The 20,489-nt window shown below is 45.1% G+C and overlaps 1 protein-coding gene and 1 long non-coding RNA gene across 8 annotated transcripts in view; one reads left to right on the forward strand and one right to left on the reverse strand.

Moving 5' to 3' along the window:
- The window catches only part of LOC102162878, a 381,084-nt gene that overhangs the window by 127,652 nt on the left and 232,943 nt on the right, over positions 1 to 20,489 (forward strand). For all 3 annotated transcript variants that reach the window (XR_002335933.1, XR_002335931.1, XR_002335932.1), the window contains exon 4: positions 2,562 to 2,678. This is a non-coding gene — a long non-coding RNA (uncharacterized LOC102162878). The remainder of the gene's footprint in view (positions 1 to 2,561; positions 2,679 to 20,489) is intronic.
- The window catches only part of TNR (tenascin R), a 424,403-nt gene that overhangs the window by 8,930 nt on the left and 394,984 nt on the right, over positions 1 to 20,489 (reverse strand). For all 5 annotated transcript variants that reach the window (XM_021063666.1, XM_013989629.2, XM_021063665.1 and 2 more), the window contains 4 exons: positions 10,541 to 10,692; positions 9,049 to 9,145; positions 3,972 to 4,133; positions 214 to 377 (listed from right to left, as the gene is read on the reverse strand). In XM_021063666.1, coding sequence (XP_020919325.1) covers positions 214 to 377; positions 3,972 to 4,133; positions 9,049 to 9,145; positions 10,541 to 10,692 — 575 coding nt within the window. The remainder of the gene's footprint in view (positions 1 to 213; positions 378 to 3,971; positions 4,134 to 9,048; positions 9,146 to 10,540; positions 10,693 to 20,489) is intronic.

Here is a 20,489-nt window from a genome sequence, read left to right on the forward strand (position 1 = left end):
ATGCTTCCCTTTTCCTCCTCTGGCTTTGACTGTGTCCCGCCTTTACCCCAATGTCTGCATTACTTTCCTCTGTGTGACAGTCCTTTCTCAGCCTTCTAGAGCATCTTTTTAAAGGGGAAGTGTCAGACCCACACGTTTACTTAAGACATCCAGTTGAGGGACCGTGGGCTGGACGGCTCTGGGTCCTCCATGCAGCGGCAGAGCTTCACCCACCTGACTGTGCCTGGACTCCCCGTATTTGCCATTGAGGTTGGTCCGGTGGCAGTTCTTATACCACCAGGCCCCCTTGTACGACATGGCACAGTTGGTAACTGCAACATCATTGTCTCTGTCCTCTGTGGAGAAGGGGCGGCCCTGATGATAGCTAAGAGAGTCCCCTGGAAAAAAAGACACATTCATGAGGAGGCCATCCAGGTCTGTCATTGTTTTGTAGGATGTTCTGAACATCTGACCCACTCCCGATAAACCTGGCCTCTGCTTAGAGACCTTACACTTACCCCTCGGTTTCTGTCTGGCTCCTCGGCCTGGCGGTGCTGAACCCTTCCTCCACCCGTCCCCCCTACGCCCTGGGTCCGCTGCTCCTGTGCTGCTCTCTCCAGCTCAGTTCCTCATTCCCCTGGCCTTCTGTTCAGAACTCTGTCCATTCAACTCCACCTCACCATCCCCATCTGTTCCTTCCCGGCCAGCACTGGGGCAGACATTCATGGCCTTTTAGTCTCAGAGGAGATGGTGACCAGCCCTGGTGACGTGGGCCAATCTGGGTCACCACAGTGCAACCTGGCTTTCTCTGCAGGCCTGGTCTTCTCACACCCAGTACCCCTTGTTCAGAACTTGGGGGGGCACATGTGAAGAGGGACACAAGCTAACTAGAGCTCAGGTCCTTAGGAAACAGGATGATAAGAAAATCCTAACCCTACCAGAGGAGAAGTGGTTGGGAAAACTGGGGCTGTATCTTGAGGAAGAGCAGGCTTGAAGGGGGAGACAAGGTCCATGATCAATGACTCCAAATACTTGACGGACTATTGAGTAAAACAACAACAATAAAACCCTAAGAAACAAAAACTCATCAGAGGACTATGAGGATCAGTATATAGAGACTATAAGGAGGCGTATTCTGGCTAAATATATGAGGACTGATCACCTAATTATTAGAGCTGTGTGTAAATGGGGTCGACTACTTGGAGATGTGGGGAGATCTCTATTCTTAGAGGCTGTGTGTTCTCTTGTTGGAATATAGAGTAGGGGGCTCATATGAATTGGGTATTTGAGGTTCAAACTGTAATTCATTGATAACTATTAGGCAAACATCTGGCAGGATTTGTGGTTAAGAGATGTTGTGAGGGGGCTCATGCTATTGAATGAGTTGTTGTCTTAGATGCTTCTGAGGTCACTGTAAGCCAGGAGACGTCATGGGTCTGATCCTGTGGCTTCCAAGTCCACACTCAGCAGTGGCCCCCCAACATCTCCAGTGCATCCAACACAACTGAGCTCTTGGGAGAATGATCTTTATTTTATGGGGAAGCCCAATCCCCTTGGGTCTGTTGGGTTTCTAAGTCAACATATCTTTATTTATATCCTCTCCCCCTCCCAGTCTCCCCCAAACTAGGTTTTATGTCCACCTAGAGCTGATCCCATACCTGCAACTCATTTTTCCCATTTCTTCCAGGTCTTGGAGAAGGCAGAACAAATTTCTTATTTTTTTCCTTTAAGGAAATATATTTATAAGGAAATATATATATATATTATATTTCACCTCTTCTCATCCTAACTCATATTCCTATCCTTTGTCTTAAAAAATCTTGAATTAATCCTACTCTGTAGTGACGCTTTCTTTACCATCAATTCCTTGACTCTGTTGCTGTCTTCTCATCTCCTGCTTATCTCTCTATGATCTAGAAGCTGCCCTCTGTAATCTAGAAGCTGATCTCTCTGTAATCTAGAAGCTTATCTCTCCATATCCAGAATTCAGAAGCTGATCTCTCTGTAATCTAGAAGCTGCCCTCAGTACTCCTTGGAACAATTCTCTCCAGCTTCTGCTTTGATGTTGCTGCCATTGCTCAGATATGCTCCTGATGTTCGACTTTATCTCCTCCCCATATCTGGCTCCCCTTCCCATTTCTGCTTCATATATCCACCTTGTCTGTTCCGTGCATTATCTAAGTCTTGGTTTTTCTTTCTCAAACTGCTGTTCAGTTTTGTACTTTTCTGTTAATTCCTAGCAGCAGTCAATCTTCTATGCTCTCCTACCAGGATTAGTGCAGCAGCTCCAGCTGGTCTCCGTTCTTCACTCAGATTTACATTATCCTGTTTATGGCTGTCACTTTGATCTTCCTTTGAAACCCCACTTTCATTGTGTCGCTCAGGCCCCTGCATGGCTCCCCACTGCTCACGATATTAAGTTGGAACTCCTCTGCCCCCTCAGTTTCAAGGCCCTTCAGGGTCAGGCTCCATCCTCTCCACCTCTTTTCTTTTTCTGAACTCACTCCCTGTCCCAGGCAGCCAGGCCCTTTGCCCTTTCCCTCCCTCCACAGTAACTGCTCCTTCTGTGACTTCTCTCCCAGGATCATCCTGCCCTGGAGTGTTTCTCTCACCATTGGGATCCCAGGCAAGTGATGCTACTTTCATGAAGCCTCACTTCAACCACTCAGACCCTCCTCTGAATGCCTGTTAAGCTGGAGGTGAGTTCCATTTATTTTGGGCAAGTTGCTTTCAAGTAGATGTTTGTTTCTTTCTGAGGTCATGTCTCATGCCTCTTTTGAATCCTCAGAGTTCACACAATGAACTTTTAGGGATTCCTCAGCAGCCTTTTATTGATAACTTGACTTGGAATTTTTAGTTCTAATTCATTTAGAGTCCTAGTTAGAGACTTGGATTTTTCTAGATTCGGAAATGGAGAAATGAGAAGGGGCTGAACTTGGAATTGAGGCCATAGGGATGGATTGTTGCCAGTAGGGCTAGAAAAATGAGCAACATGTAAGATAAAGGCCAGGAGACTTGGGCAATAGTAAATGCCAGAGAAGGGATGGGCTCTTCCTCCATTAATATACTCCATTTCAAGGCTTATTTTATGCCCAAAGTGTGGTAAATTGGACCTTTTGTTGGGGTACTTCAGGAAGGTCTGACTGCCTACCCTAGAGTTTAGCCCCATAACTGGAGTTAATGAAAATACCAATAACTCCATATACCAAAGAATAGAATATTTGGCAAAGCAGGTTTTAGGAAATGTGCTATAAGAGAACCCAGGAAACAGATTGACAAAGCCTAAGCAGCAGACTAGATATTATGTTCTATTAATGCGACAGAGCTTATACAGATGGTTGTTCTACTGAGTGGAAATATAAAAATCTATACAGACAGCATGACCGTGAATAGGTTCTTGTGGAGGAATGGAAAGAAATGTGGCCCACGGGGAACATTTAGAGCTATTGTTTATTCCTTGATGAAGGTGTTACCATGACTGTTGGTGGAAGAGGGTACATCTCAGAATAGGGGGGCGGAAATCTGTCTTATTTTCATTAGTTCAGAGATGGTTTTCCTAGATGTCATTGCAGGGGAAATTTCTCTCTAGACAACAGATGATTCTACTCTCACTGGATGAGAGCCCATATTGATTAACCTAGACAAGAAAAATAATCCTTGGCTCTCACGTTGTACTTTTTAAAAAAGCACATTCACTCTACTTTCACATGGTCCCTCCTGACTGCTCTATGAGATAAGGCAGGCATCATTATTGAGATTTTCCAGATGAGGAAACCGAAGCCCAGAGAAATTGATTTCAGGTCCCCTGAATGGGTAGGGACACCTGGACCAGGGCCAGTGCTTCCCAGCCTCTGCCTTCCTCATCGGCTGGCAGGGAATTTGCGAACACCACGAGTGCTGCTGCTACCTAGGGAAGCTCAGGCCTAAAACGTGGGGGCCCTGGTGCCAGTGTGCACCCTTTGCCCTCAGGGGCTGTTCAGGGGCGCAGGTACCTGCGGTGCCGTTGTAGGCTCCTATGCGGAGTTTGTACAGGCTTCTGCTGTCCTCCACAGAGAACTTGTCGTAGTAGGCGAAGGCGGCCTCCTGGCCATCCCGCATGTCCACGCGCAGCTCATAGCGGCCCTGAGACGTGATCCTGTGTATGTTGTCCAGCCCTGTGGAGAAGAGCAGAGAAGGCAGTGAGCCTGGCCTCAGCGACTTGGGAAATGGGAAGGGAAATGTGACTGCGGCCTCAAAGCAGATGCTCTAGGAAAGAGGAGGGATCCTGGCATTGCTTTTGGCTTCAGCCCCCTCCCAGGTTGTTATCACACAGACCTTACCAGACTCCAAGGTTCCTTTTGCAAAAACGCCAGCCCAGCTCAGCTGATGAGTTCCCAACATGGGTCACCTCAGGGGTCCTAACCTCTGGTCTTGACCCAGGACCTGACAAGCCCTGAGCCTCGGGATTCCGGGCCCTGTCCCCCGCCACTTCCCATTCCAAACCGTGGTGTTGGTTGAAAATGACAGGAGGCATCGCATGGGTGTGAATCCTTTGGTGTGAGTGATAGGAAGCAAGAGGCAGGAGCACTGATCAGAGCAATTCCGAGCGGGCGCTAGGGATCCAGAATATGGGACATCCTACTGTCTCCTGGTGGCCTGTGGGAGGGGTTCCATCCACCTTTGATGACACTGCCCCTCTTTCAGCTCCAGTCCTCCTGAGGCTCCTGTCAGAGAAGAGCATCACCCGCCTCCTGATTCCAGTTCCTTCCTCTCTCACCTGCCTGCTGGATCTTGCACTGACCTCTTCACTGGTCTTTTCTTACCTTCCTTCCCTGCTCTTCCCCTTGGGGCCTGAGCGTCCCAGGCCGTTGTCTATAGATCCGTGTAAGGTGCAAACCCCTTGAGCCCAGAGTTAGGCAGAACCCAGATCCTCCTTAGTGATGTTTTCTCACGTGTATTTTCTTGCTGACTTGCCCCGGCTGGCTGCGCTCTAGAACTTTCTGATTTTGATCTGCCTGTCCAGACTTTGAACCACTCACCTTGCATTGCTGGTGATCTCTGAGTCCTGATTTTTAGCTTCCTACTGAACTGGAGTCCTCCGACTTTGCTGTGACTTTTGATATCTGTCGGAGGACGTCATGATTTAGAATAAAAAATCACAAAGATGGAAGCGAATTTAGGGATTACTTAGGCTAGTCTCTTTGTTTTGTGGAAAAGGAGGCTAAAGTCCAGAGAAGTGAAGTGACTGGCTGAGGGTTGCCTGGGTCTTTCTGTTTCCCCATCCTGTGGTTACAGCTTTGTGCTGATTATATGTCAAAAGCTGTTTGCTATGTGCTGTTTGCCGGGTTGCTGTTACCCTAAGCTTGTGGATATGCTGGGTCCTGGTGGTGCCTTGCCTAGATGCCCTTAACTGGACTATGGACCATCCCCCAGCTGCCTGCTTCTCGGATCATTGTCCTAGATCAAACAGGATTTACTTCACTCTGGAGGCTGCCCTTTCCCTCCCCCACGTCTTGGGCAGACCCCCATCGGGGCCTGATGTGGCAGATGCCAATCCCAGCGTCCTTGCCCCACTGGAGACTAACTCAGGAGCAGTTCATGCTCCAGAGCTTCCCTGAGGATCAGACTGAAGCTGATCTCCCATCAAGATCACATCGTTACCCCTTTTCCCCTGCTCTGCCCCATTCTGAGAGTGCTCCCCTGATAAATCCCTTGAACAAGTATCCCTATCTCAGGCTCTGCTTCTAGGGCACTCAACTTAGAACATAAACTATGGGTCAGAGTATTACCCCTTCCCGGAGTATTGCCACCAAACTACATTCCCCTAGGCCATGTTTCTGTTTAAGAGCCCTCCCTGGCTCCCTATTACCTATGGCACCAAGTCAAAACTCTTCTTCGCTTTAGACACCGTTACATATGCCTTCAGTCAGCCCACTTCACTTCATTTTCTTCTTGCCCTGAGCTGCATCTCTGCTTTGGTTGGAGGTTTCTTCATTGTCCTGTTTGCACATGTCAGAAAGATCCCTCTTGTCTTATGCCCCCTCCCTCCTGCATTCTTCTTACTCATCCCTCCACGCTTCCCCCATGAAGCTGACTCTTCCTTCTCTGAGTATCTGTGGCCTTCTTATCGGTTGGTGCAGTGTTTCCAGTGTGGATGGCATCTCTGATGATGTGAGGAGTGTTTTTGGAATAAGGACTAAATAACTTTGAACATAGAGGGAGAAAGGTATTATTTCCGAATTCTTTTTCTTAATAGATTGAGGGGAACCCTTAACCCTGATCCCTACCTTACCTCTCCGTGTCCGTTTGAATCAAATACTCTGTGGTTTAACCCCCAACACATTCTAATTTCCACTTTTAACACGACCCCCACAACTGTCATTTAATAACATTTATCCTGTTTTCATTCATTTTTGAGACTCCCTTTTATTTATGGCACATGACGACTAGCTTTCCATTTTTGGCAATGCGGTAAAGTTTTTTTCACAAACTTTGATAGATTTCATTAAAAAAAGTGATAGAGGAGTTCCCGTCGTGGCGCAGTGGTTAACGAATCCGACTAGGAACCATGAGGTTGCGGGTTCGGTCCCTGCCCTTGCTCAGTGGGTTAACGATCCGGCGTTGCCGTGAGCTGTGGTGTAGGTTGCAGACGCGGCTTGGATCTTGCGTTGCTGTGGCTCTGGCGTAGGCCGGCAGCTACAGCTCCGATTGGACCCCTAGCCTGGGAACCTCCATATGCTGTGGGAGCGGCCCAAGAAATAGCAAAAAGACAAAAAAAAAAAAAAGTGATAGACAATTCAAGTGCATGATAGTTCAGATATTTCTCAGATGTGACAGAAATTGTGCGAGTGGTATAGAGTGGCTGAGGTTGGGGAAGCATGAGCACTGTCTGCTGTGGGTGTTTGTTTCCCAGGCAATGCACCTGTCTCCCAAGCTGTCTGCAGACTCTTAGAAGGCAAGGGGAATTCCCTATTCCCTGGACTTCTCTTTTACTTCTTTTTTTTTTTTTTTTGTATTTTTAGGACTGTGCCCTTGACATATGGAGGTTCCCAGGCTAGGGGTCAAATTGAAACCGCAGCTGCTGGCCTACACCCCAGCCACAGCAACTTGGGATCTGAGCTGCATATGCGACCTATGCCACAGCTCACTGCAATGCTGGATTCTTAACCCACTGAGAGAGGCCAGGGATGGAATCTGCATCCTCATGGATACTGGTCAGTTCCTCTGCACCACATCGGGAACTCCCTCTTTTAATGTTTTTACCTTATATTTTTATTAGATACATCACATACAGGTTTGGGCATCTAGTAGGTCCTTAATAAATTCTTATCAAGTGATCGATTGATTAATATCTACACTTTAAGTACCTATGATGCTAAAAATGAATATGGTCTGGTCCCAGCCCTGAAAGAAGTTTACATAGTATAGTTAAGAGACAGAAAGGAAAATGGACAGTGATTTGAGCCACAAAAGAGAGAACAGCCAATTTTCCCATAGGCGAAGGGTGAGAAAAATTGATAGGCTAGGTTCTGTGGAAGAAGAGTTTAGCTGCCTGAGAGTTGACTGGCAGAGTGTTCTTTGCAGAGGAGACATTAATGATTCTAAGTGTTGGAGTTTGGGGTTGGTGAGGAAGAGAAAATTGGGGAGTTTGGGATTCACAGATACATACTGCTATATATAAAATAGATAAACAACAAGACCTAACGTATAGCACAGGGAACTATATTCAATATTTTATAATATTCAGTTTATATTATGAATATAGTAATAAATATTCAATATGTTATAATGGAAAAGAATCTGAAAAAGAATATACATATAACTGAATGACTTTGCTGTACACCTGAAACATTGTCAGTCAACTGTGTTTGAATTTAAAACAGTGTTTGGAGGAGTTTCCACCACGGCACAGTGGGTTAATAATCTGACTGCAGCAGCCCGGCTTGCTGTGGAGGTGTGGGTTTTGTCCCCAGCCCAGCACAGTGGGTTAAAGGATCTGGCATTGCTGTAGCTGCGGCCTAGGTTGCAGCTGCAGCTTGGATCTGATCTCTGGCCCAGGAACTCCATAGGGTGTGGGGTGGCCAAACAAAGGACAAAAAAACAAAACATTAAAAAAAAAAAAAAGTGTTTGGAGTTTGGCGTTGGTTGGAGGGTGTACGGGAGAGGAGTGAGGCCCTTGGAGGTTGGGAGCAGGCACAAGAGGAGGGCTTTGTACCATATCCTTCACCTGCTGGTGATGGAGAGTCATTTGAAAGCTTTAAAAATGGGCTTAGCCATTGCTCAGATTTGGAGTGTGAGGGAGATGACTGTAGGGGCCATGTGGACCATGGGTGGTCCTGGAGGCAGGGAGCCAGGTGGGGGAAAGATGGTGAGGCTGAGTGAGACAGTGATGGGGAAAGTGAGGGGAGACCACGAATACAGAACACAAGTATCTGCCTTTCCTCTGCCTCCTTTCATAATCACTGTGAAAATCTAACCAAAAGGGAGATGCAGGTAGTAATAAATTTACTGCTCTCTGGGATTAGCTCCACTGCCATCTGCCTGGGTCAGGGGTGTGTTTACCTTCTCATACGAGTTCAATTCTCAATCTGCACCTCCTGTTTGTGTCGGATCTCTAGGAAATTGCAGGTCACCTCTAATGCCACTTTCATTTTCCCCTTCCCGTCCAAGTCAGGTAATAACATTCCCCTAAGGAACTGGAGCCAAGCCACTGCCTCATTTCTCTCCTGACCTGCAGGCTGGTTGGCTGGTGCCTGGCTTCTAAGAGATGACCAGCCGGCCTGTTGCTCCCTGGGCCCCCTTCCCCCAACCAGGCAGCCCACTCCCTTTGTTAACGTTGCCTCGTGTCAGGATCTATCAGCGTAAGAGACTATTAATGAGGATGGGAAGAGACAAAGCAAAGAGGAAAACACCACAAGATAAAAACAGATCAATAGTGGAGCCAAACAGAGCGAGGTACTGAAAGCAATTCACCAGCTGTCAGCTTCTCAAAGGCTCAGGGTTTCTGATAATCCCATGTGGACACAGAAAGGAGAGAGAGGGACGAAAAGCCAGAGCAGCATTCCAAGGGAAACAAAAAGGAGGCGTTACCCAACCAAAACTCATCCTCCAGGTTCCCAAAGCCAGCCCGGTACTCAACCCACTTCCGGAAAAAATCGGTTTGGCCATTCTGCCGCCTCTGGAATACCTGTGAAGAGAGGGAGGAAATGAAAAAAAAAAACAAACAAAAAAAAAAACAAAAAAACAAAACCAAAAAACCTAAGGAAAATAAACTCTAACGAGGAAAAGTGCTATAACTGAGTTTTATATCTGCATCGACAAAGATGCTCAGATAAGGACCACTCAGTACAGGGCTCGGTACTTGCACAGCCGTTGTTGTAGGAGCTGCTCAGAACCCTTCTCTGAAGAGCAGGGGCCCTTGATGAATAGGCCAGGGTGTAATGTTGACACTAATTTGCACCCCTGAAATGTAGAAAGGATTTAGGATACATATCAAGCCCCCAAATAGTCAAGGGAAATAGGCTCGGCTCTCAAATTAATCTTTTCGCACCATGGGGTACAGTAGACAGCATTTCTCACCAAAAAAAAAAAAAAAAACCGGGACCAACTTCAGATCAGCTAGTAACTGTCATCATCCTATTTCAGGCAAAGCAACTGCATGTCATTCACTTTCCGAGCTGTTTAAGTGCTAATTTCATTTAACCTTCAATACATCAGCCTCGGCTTCAATTTCCAATTATACTTTAAGAAGGAGGCACAAATATGTCAGAAACATAAAAGAAAATGTCTCCCAAGAGTGGTTGTTATGAGCACAGCCACCATTTAACTCCGTTCAACAACTATCCATTTTGCAACACTGTGTGTTAGTGCTGGAGGGGGGATCCGAGGAGGGTGGGTGGGAGGGGCTGGGTTTCCATCGGCACTGACTCAGCTAATGCTGAGCTGCTTGAGGGCCAGGCTGCCAGAATTCGCCCATCTGCATAGTGGCCTGTACCGATGTATGAGGCCATTCGCCAGGCTGCCCTTTCTCTTCTCTCTGTACTGCCTTATCAGACACGAGAGGAGGGTGGTGACAGAAAGTAGTGTCTTTCTTTTCCCCACCACTGCTGCTCCCTGAACCCCTGGGGAAGAACCAGAGAAGCCAGGGAAGGATGAGGACAGGAGTGACCTTTGTCACTAGAGGTGGCTGTCTAGGGTCTGCCCCCGTCTGCTCCGCCATATGCAATCCTCCAATAGAAAGATCCTAATCACCTCCCCTAATCACTTCCTCATGCAGGGAATTCATCTCCTCTATTCCTTTATTATAGTTGCAGCCTTTGGCAGACCAGATCCCTCGGCCTGTCTGAAGCTGGGTTGGGCCACTGCAGCCTCCATATGCTTATTCTTTCCTCTGCCTGGCCAAACATATGACGGGGCTGCTGAGCAAGGGCCCTGAGGACATGGAGATCCCTAGGTTGGACATGTGAGGGGTGTATGAAAGGATGGCCAGAGGATGATGAAGTGTGGATGGATGGATACTGAACCAGGTGGGCCAAAGCACCAAGGATGCTGGTGTGCACCGAGAACAGCCGCAGGTACTTACAATCCAGCCACCCCCATCGGTGGTCATGTCGCAATACACCTGTAACTTCTGGCTTAGCTCTCCATTAAGGAAGATGGTGTAAACCCCACTCAGAGTGTCTCCGTTCATCAAATGCTGGGCACAGTCTTGAGGATGAGGGAAGACCCGGCCCCCTGCACAGGAAGAGAGGCAGTTTCCAGAACGGGTCCTTCCTTTACTTATTGCATAAGGTATGCCAAAGAGCCCCTTGGATCAGAGGACATTTTAGAAGCCTCATGATACTTCATCGAGAACTGTAAGAAATCCTCACTGGATCTGTAGGTGAACCCTACATCATCCTGCATTCCTTCCCTTCAACGGATGTTGGATTTATCAGACAATATACAGTTTTATGGGATCTGAGGACCAAAGAGCTGGGTTTACTCTGTGGCTCCTCCGTTTACCTCTTTGTTTAGCTTAGGCAAATAGCCCGGGCATCAGTTTTCTCACCAGAAAGATGGGAATAATAAAGATGTTCCTCCCCCAAGGGTGAAGGTAGGTTACTGCAGCTGGTGATTGGTTACGCAGGCGGTGATTACAGATGCATGGGCCACAATAAAACACCGCAGAGCCCACCTTTCAAAAGAGTGAGCCGTATTTAGAAAAGCCTTCTGCTCTCTTCACAGCGGCCACTAAGGAAAGCCCAAACAAGCTTAGCGTTAGCAGGAAGATGGATATCTATTCCTTCTGCAAAGTAATCTCCTGATTGGACTAAACAATCAAATGGCCATGTTTTACAGAGCAGTTTAAGTTTAAGGAGAGGGCAGAGGAAATAAATTGCTGCTCATCTTTCAGCGAGAACAGCCCAATTTGTAGAACAATATCTAATTAGCTGAAAGAGAAGCTTAACTCGTGTGTCTTGAAGAGCTTAGCTTCAGGGCAAATTTTAATGTTTAACAGGCAAGCCAGAAAGCAAAGGTCCCATAAGAGGAGCTCCATTGGACTGCAGGAGCTGATGGAGCAAGTTAAAGGCAGAGCTTGCCACGTGAGGAAAAGTGGTTTGGGTGCTTTGTAAGTATATGATCTCTGGGTCAGTGAAAATTGTGGTACCTTTGATGTATCTCTGCATCCTTGAACTGTAGCAGAGTTATGAAGAGGTGGGGTAGGGACCTCGTGGGACCTATAGTGTCCTCTAGTGGTAGAACTAGTGCACTGCAGGTGTGACACAGGGCCACTTGGAGAGTCAGCCAGTGGGCCAAAGCCAAGTGACAGCATAAGGAAGGTGATGTAGTAACCTCCCTGAACTCGGGTTCATCAATAAAGGGTATTATGGGAGTTCCCATCGTGGCTTAGCAGTAATGAACCTGATTCGTATCCATGTGGATGTGGGTTCAATCCCTGGCCTCGCTCAGTGGGTTAAGGATCTGGTGTTACCATGAGCTGTGGTGTAGGTGGTGGATGTGCAATGCCCGGATCTTGCATTGCTGTGGCTGTGGTATAAGCTGGCAGCTGCAGCTCCAATATGACCTCTAGCTTGGAAATTTCCGTATGTCGCAGGTGTAGCCCTAAAAAGCAAAAAAAAAAAAAGGGGGGGGTGTCTTATGTTAGGAAGAGGTTGTTGGGGTTTGGTAGGCTTTATGCAAGGACTGGCCATTTTCCTGCACACCATAGTCAAGGGTAGCTCCAATTTAACGTAGTTTAGAACAAGGCACCAACTACTTCACACAGGGAATAACAATATATTCCTATAGAACTTATACTTTACAAAATGTAGTTTTATTTATATTTAATTCTTATGAGAAACTTGAGAGGAAGGCAAATTGTTACAGAGTGAAGATTTATTTTACAGAGAAGGAAGCTGTACTCAGAAAGATCACATGACTACGTCTGTTCCCTTGAACTCTAGTTTTCAGACCCCAGGTCAAGGGCTCCTTGCACTCTATGAAGATAGGGAATTTAACATATGGAACAGTTTACCAGATCTACATCTGTCCAGACAGCAAATGATTGATTAACTACCATCTGTATTTATCTTATAAGCATGTAAAGCCTCAAAGGTTAAAGTTACCTCAAAAAGTTCTATGTTCATATTAAATATCTTAACCTCCCAAAACGTATTTGCTTAATAGCTGCAGGAAAGCTCTCAGCTTTCATCTCCAGCCTATTCTAGAGTTCCTTATTGCTCCGGATCCCACCTGTTCCTAGAGGTGTGTTTCAGGGGACAGGTGAGAGGGAGCGCCTTTTCCTCCCCTTCTCCTTTGGGAGACAGTGAGTATTTCCTGGCTTCCAAGCCCTTCTCTAGCTGGTCTTTGGAGCAACTACTATCTGCCGTTCTTCCTCCTCTCTTCTCTCACTGCCTGAGTTTCTCATTTTAGATCAATACATTCTTGGTCTTCTGTTCACTCCTACCTTACACATTAGTAGCCCTCTCTCCTAAATCAGCTCAGCTCCTTAAAGAGGCTGGAACCCCCAGTGTGTTTGCAATAGGACATTTCCCCCCAAACCTCAAATTGACAACCTCATTCAAATACACATAGAAAGCCAAGCCAGACTTTAGAATAGGTATATAAATGATCTTATACAGGCTTCTCCCCCTTGATAATGTAGATTATTTCATATTTATATTACAGATACTTTCAAAAAGCTCAAACATATTACTTGCTTTAAAGGTAGAACTACCAAAAACAAATATAGTAAATTGAGATGACCTGCTCTAGGGGAGAGAGGTTTTTAAATATTTGAAGGGCTGTCATATAAAAGAGGGATTCATTTTTATAAAGTCAGGAAATGGAAATAAAATCAACTTAAAATAAAATAAAATAAAATAAAATCAATGGAAAAAAAAAAGTGTGACCTAAGGGGCAGCAAAATTTAGATGGGATGAAGGTCTCAGATAGTACCTGGGAGAGAAGGGGTCATATTTTCTTCCTCCTGGACCCTCATATTGGACTGGTCAGTGGGAATGCTCACTAAATATGTGGGGCTGATGCATAGCTGCCAAGGGCACTTGCCTTACCTCTGACCAATGGCAGGGCCACCTGGTGGTTTAGAGATTCCATTTACTGTAATTTAGTCTGTCTTAATAAAAAGAAAATCAAAAGAATATCCAGCCTGGCATTTTCACATCCTGGGAACTTGGAGGAGACATATACCATGAAACCACTCCTCTCCACCCTTCTCTGGCTCTGGAGACTGCCAGAGTTTTACCTGGCACCACCAGTCACTGATCAAATTATCATTCCTTTTCGCCAGATGAAAGGAAGCAGGCTAACTAATTGTTCCCAAACCAGGGACTGTTAAAATTCAGCTTCCTGGGTTCTGCAGCAGATTTACTGATACCCTACTGAACCTGGGGGTGGGTGTCAGGAATTAGTGTTTCACCAACGCTCCTCAGGTGAGCCTGAAGATTGGCTGGACTTGAACCCCACTCTTTCTCTGGCATACTTTCCTCTTCTCTTAGAGGTCCAGAGGTGGGACTGGTTAGCTAGACTGTGTTGCAAGGGGCCCAGTGGTCTGCTTTCTTTGTCGAGATCTACGTGGTTGGGTGGATAAATATATGGAGTGTGTCTGTCTCTCTTTCCCCACCTTCTTTCCTTTCCCTATTCTTTCTTCCCTTCCTTCTCTCTCGCTTTCTTTTTCTCCCTCTTTCCCAGTAAACATGTATAAGTGGACTGGTCCAAAGACTTACACTGATTGGAGGAGATAAGAGACTCTAATTATCCTTGCATGTAAGCTTTGTATTCAAAAGTTTTTACCATCAAATTCTGTTCTGGGGTTATTGAACTCCAGCTTAGCTAAACAAAGAATATGCCGATTCCCAATCAGCTTTGTTCATTGTGTGTGTGCTATGGTTTCATACATTTTTAGGAGGCAGTCAGAATGGATTTCAGGCTTCCCTAGCTCTCTGGATATTATACTGTATCATACCATCAGAGACTCACCTTTTATCCTAACATAGGTCATCCCAGTAATTTTTCCCAGGGCACTAAGAACAAAACTAGAAGACTTTTCTTCCCTTTCCCTTTGATACAATTATTAGGGCCCGGCCCGACAAAGGACCTTTTTTTCCCTTTTTTTCCTTTTAGTGTAGGCTTTGGTGATTGCCAAGTTAAGATGAAAGCAATGCCAAGTGATCGGTGCACTGAAATGTCTCATGGTTAAATGTTTCTAACTGTAATTTGGAGATCAGCAGGACTGGGGCACTCACTGGAAGAATTGCTCAGAAATTGGTTTGTTTTGGGCATCCAGAGGCTGAATGCAGAGTAGAGGGAAGTGAGCTACGTAACACCAGGTGCATACAGAGAGCCAGCAGTAGCTGGGAGTGAAGGAAGAGACTCTTTCTGTCCCTGCCCTGTCCCTTATTTGCTTTGTGTTCTTGCATGGCGTCTTTAAAATGGTCAGAGTTAACAGCTTTGGAGACTGTGCCCACTGCTCACTCTTAATGGCCTTAGCATCACAATCGAGGCCATATCAGTGTTTCTCTCTGAGAACCTCAGCAGGTCTCTCTGCAACTGCAGAGAAAAGGGTGCTGCTCCATAGCACAGATGAGACTACTTCTGGCCATCTGCACTTAGGTTTTTTTTCCCCAGACTCCTTCATAGCATCTTCCAATTCATTTACCTGTTCATTCATTTGTGCATTTATTCATTGAACATATAGGAAGTATCCACTGGCATCTAAATACTGGACTAAGAGATTGGAATATGAGGAAGAAAAAGGCATAATCCCATCTTTCAGGTTGCTCACACTCTGGTGGGAGAAACAGACAAGTATAACCCCAAGTTCTAAGTGTTCTGGAAAAGAGAGGGAGCTATCAAAACATGGAAGTGAATATGCAGTGAATTCTGGGGCTGTTGAGGGTAGAGTGAGCAGTGGATCCTGGTATGGGGCAGGGATTACAAGTGCTAAGCAGAAAGTGCTTCTTGTTTAAAGAACTGGATGTAGAAGTTAACCACAAATTAGTGCAAGAGGAGTGTTCCTGGTCTGTGCAAAACATGGCCTATATGGGAAACTGCAGATTTTAGCCATGAAACGAGAGAAAGGACTGGGTTGGGTGGATGAGGGAGAGCCTTGAGGAGATAAGAGGGACTGATGGATCATGCCATTTTAGGGGTTGAACCTTCTAAAGGAAATAGGATAAAGAGTCCATGGATGGACTTTAAGCTCAAGTTTTTAAAAAGATCATTCTCATTGTAGTGTGGAGGACAAGTTAAATGGGAGTGACAGTGGAGGTAGGACCCCATTCAGCAGGTAGTAGTGGGAATGTAGGTTGAGAGATGACAATAACCTTTCAGGAGCCAATGGGAACAGAATTGACTGAGCAGTAGACAGCATGGATTTCTCTATCTTAGCAGAGTTTCTGAGGAAGGTCCTTAAATTCTGCGACTAAATCTTCCCTTCAAAGATCAGCCAAAGACGCCCTAATAGTAGAGAAATGTTCTGACATAATTTGCCTTACTGTTCCTTGGATTCCCTTATGTCAGAAGACCCATTTCCATGTCACATCAGCTGATCGCAGACTGGCAGCATCCATTCTGGCCCCTTCCTGTGGCTCTTGGTTTAATATGGGTGGGTCAGGGTAATGACTCCTATCTGGTCTCTTCTGCCATTCTGGCTCCACTTGCATCCATTCACTATATATATATATATATATATATATATATATACATATATATATATATTTTTTTTTTTTTTCTTTTTTGGCTGCCCTGTGGCATATGGAGTTCCCCAGGCCAGGGATCAGATCTAAGCCATAGTTGTGACCTAAGCTGCAGCTACAGCAATGCTGGATCCCCAACCCACTGTGCTGGGTGGGGGATCAAACCCACACCCCAGCTCTCCCAAAATGCCACTGATCCTGTTGTGCCACAGCAGGAACTCTCATTTGCCATATATTTTTTTAAATTTTATTATTACTATTTTTTTGTCTTTTGCCATTTCTTGGGCCGCTCCTGTGGCATATGGAGGTTCCCAGGCCAGGGTTCAAATCAGAGCTGTAGCCACCGGCCTATACCAGAGCCACAGCAACACAGGATCCGAGCTGCGTCTGCAACCTACACCACAGCTCACGGCAACACCGGATCCCCAACCCACCGAGCAAGGGCAGGGACCGAACCCGCAACCTCATGGTTCTTAGTCGGATTTGTTAACCACTGCGCCACGACAGGAACTCCCATTCGCCATATTTTAACCAGAGTATTCTTTCATAATGTAAATTTGAAACTCATCCTTTCTCTCACTTGCTGAAAACTCTGCAATATCTTCTTTGATGTGATGGCTCCAATTGCCATGGCTTCTTGCAGTTAGAATAAAATCTAAAATCCTTACCACAACTTACAAATCTCTCATGCTCTGACTCTGCACATTGGACTCCTGTACTACTCTTCCCTCTTTCTCGCTGGCTTGTCTTTTTTTTTTTTTTTTTGACTGCCACTGTGGTATGCAGAGATGCAGAGGTTCCTGGGCCAGGGATCCAACCTGAGCCACAGCAGTAACCTAAGCCATAGAAGTGACATTGCTGAGTCCTTAACCATTAGGCACCAGGGAACTCCCTCACTGCCTTTCTTCTAATCTGTTGAACAGAACATGTCAAATTTCTTCCTCCCTCAGGGTGTAATAATTACTCTTCCCTAGGCTTGGAATGCTTTTCTTGTGTGACTTACTCTCATCATTCAAGTCCTGGCTCAAATGTCTCAGCTCAAAGAGAGGCCTTTCCTAACCACCCTAGTTGAGGCCAGGCTCTGGAATGAGGGAGATAGTGGCAAGTAAGTACTAGTACGGAGGCAGTAATTTGAAAGACACCTGGGTCAGAGCCACTTACTGATCTTGGAGAGCCTCCCAAAGAGGCAAGAGGCAACTGGGATGCCCTCTGAGGACACAGATGCTGGTGGCAGTCATTTTGGGGAGCTACTCCTACCAGGAGGACACTGGTGCTGGCAAGCATCATTTTGGAATCCTACCTCTGGCTTATTAGTACGAGGGGCTTATCCCCCACCCCCAACCAGTGGCCTGGCACTAGCCTTGGACCGCCTGGGCCACACAGCTAGGCTCGACAGGTCCTGGCCCTGCCCACCAGCCACCACATGGTTGTCAGGGCCTGGCAGCCAACCAGGCCAGGGGCCAGCCCTACCTACGCACACACCCACGGTAGTCAGCTCCACCTACCCTCACACCCACAGCAATCAGCTCCACCACTACAGAAGGGTCTTCACAGACCACATAGGGGGCACCCCTAGAGAATATAGCTCTGGTGGCCTGAGGGGAATGTGCTGCTGGGCCCCACAGGACACCTCCTACATAAGGCCACTTATCCAAGATTGGAAACGTAACTTACCTACCTAATACACAGAAATAAAAACAGAGAATAAGGCAAAATGAGAAGACAGAGGAATATGTTCCAGTGAAGAAACAAGACAAAACCTCAGAAGAGCTAAGCAAAGTGGAGATGAGCAATCTACCCAAAAGAGTTCAAGGTAATGATCACAAAGAGGCTTAATGACCTCGGAAGAAGAATGAATGAATGCAGCGAGGAGTTTAACGAAGAGGTAAAAAATGTAAAGAAGACCCAAACAGAGCCAAAGACCACCATAACTGAAATGTTTAAACATGCATTAAAAGGAACCAATGGTGGATTAGATGACACAGAGGAATGGATCGGAGAACTGGAAAACAGAGTAGTGGAAATCACCTAAGCTGAACAGAAAAAAAAAAAAAAAATTTAAATTAAAAATTTTTGTTCCAGAGGTTTAAGATACGTGTACTAACACTCACGTTACATGGGCCCCAGCAGGAAAAGAGCGGGAAGAAAAGGGCAGTGAACTTATTTGAAGAAATAATAGCTCAAAACTTCCCTAATCTAGGGAAGGAAATTGACATCCTACTCCAGGAAACAGAGTTTCAAACAAGATGAGACTACAGATCCACACCAAGACACAAGGCAAAAATTAAAGATAAAGAATCTTATAAGCAGCAAGGGAAAAGCGGCTAGTTTCATACAAAGGGACAGCCATAAGACTTTCAGCTGATTTTTCAGCAGAAACTTTGCAGGCCAGAAGGGAATGGTATGACATATTCAAAGTGGTGAAAGGAAAAAACTACAACCATACTCTGTCCAGCAATGTAGTCTTTCTGATTTAAAGGAGAATTAAAAAGAGTTGTACAGACAAACAAAAGCTAAAAGAGTTCAGCATTTTACGGCAACTGTTAAAGAGATTTCTGATCATACTAAGTGAAGTTAGACAGTGAAAGACAAACATCATATATCACTTATATGTGGAATCTAAAAAAAGGATACAGATGAATTTATTTGCAGAATCAAACAGACTCACAGACTGAAAAACTTCTGGTTACCAAGGGGGACAGGTGGGTAGGAGAGGGATGGACTGGGGGCTTGGGGTTAGCATATGCACACTGAGGTATATGGAATAATTGGCCAACAGGGACCTGCTGTATAGCACAGGGAACCCTACCCAATATTCTGTGATAGTCCATGTGGGAAAAGAATCTGAAGGAGAATGGATGTGTGTACATATATAAGTGAATCACTTTGTTGTATAGCAGAAATTATCACAACCTCGTAAATCAACTATACTTCAATAAAGCTTAAAAAAAAACTAAAAAAAAGACTTCTTCAAGTGGAAAGGAAAAAACTGTGATTAGAAACATGACCGTTACAAAAGGAAAAATCTCATTGGTAAAAGCAAACATATAGTAAAGGTGGTAGATCAACCACTTATAAGTTAGTGGGATGTTTAAAAGACCAAAGTAGTAAAGTCACCTATATCCACAATAAGTAGTTAACAGATACATACATGCACACACACAAATGTATGTATATTTGTAAAATAGGATGTTTATATATATATTATATATATGTAAATTAGGATGTCAAAAACATTAAACATGGTGGCAAGGCATTAAAAAAAGCAACATAGTGTTGACAAAAACAGATAAATAGAGCATGGAATAGAACAGGGAGTTCAGAGTTCAGAGACAGATCCATGTATATATGGGAACTTTATAATACAGCACCACAAATCAATGGAAGAAGGATGGATTGCTTAGTAAAAGATGCTGGGTAAATTGGCTCACTGTAGAAAGGAAAATAAAACTGCATCCCTACCTAATTCTTGCATACAAACTAGATTAGATAGATATAAAAATACATCCGGAGAGTTAATAGAAGAACGTGTAGAAGAATATCTTTGTGTCCTGCAGGCAGGGAAAGATTTCTAAAGAGAGACTTCACAAGTTCATATAATAATAGGTAATAGCTATGTTGCAGAAGAACCCTGATGGAAAGACGGACAAACTCTATGAACAGATCATTTACAGAACAAGGAAACTCGAAAGGCTAACAAACATATGAAGAGATGTTAAAAATCACATGTTATTTAATGAAATTTAACTAGAACAATGACATAGCAATTGTGCCTATTAGACTGTCAAAAATGACGAAGCTGGATCATGTCAAGTCATAGAAGAATGACACATGTCATTAGGAAAGAGGAGCCTTCATGCTCTGTTGGAGGGAGTGTAGACCAGTACAGCCATATAGGAGAGCAATACTTAGTGAAACTATATAAACGCATACCCTATGACCCAGCAATTCCTCTTCTGGGCATATATACCAAAGGTATTGCCTCACTGGTTTATAAGTGGACACGTATGAGGTATTTACTGTAACACCTCTTGTGGTGGTGGGTGACTAGGACAATGTGGTGCCCATCTTTAGGAGAATGAAGACGTGAAAAGCAATGGGTGCACAGTGTGTGGTATTTTGCAAAGAGTACACATGCATAACAGCATAGATGGATCTTAAAATTGGTTCTGAGCAAAAAACAGAATAGGGAATGAGTTACGTAATCCAGTAACATTTACATACATGTATTTGAAATATATTAGGCTCAAGGCCATTTTATAAAAACATCTTTCTTAAAAACACATACAACAAAAGTTTACGAATTTAATGCATGAGAATGGTTGCCTATAG

The sequence above is a fragment of the Sus scrofa genome, chromosome 9, assembly GCF_000003025.6.
Source record: "Sus scrofa isolate TJ Tabasco breed Duroc chromosome 9, Sscrofa11.1, whole genome shotgun sequence".
Lineage (NCBI taxonomy): Eukaryota > Metazoa > Chordata > Mammalia > Artiodactyla > Suidae > Sus > Sus scrofa.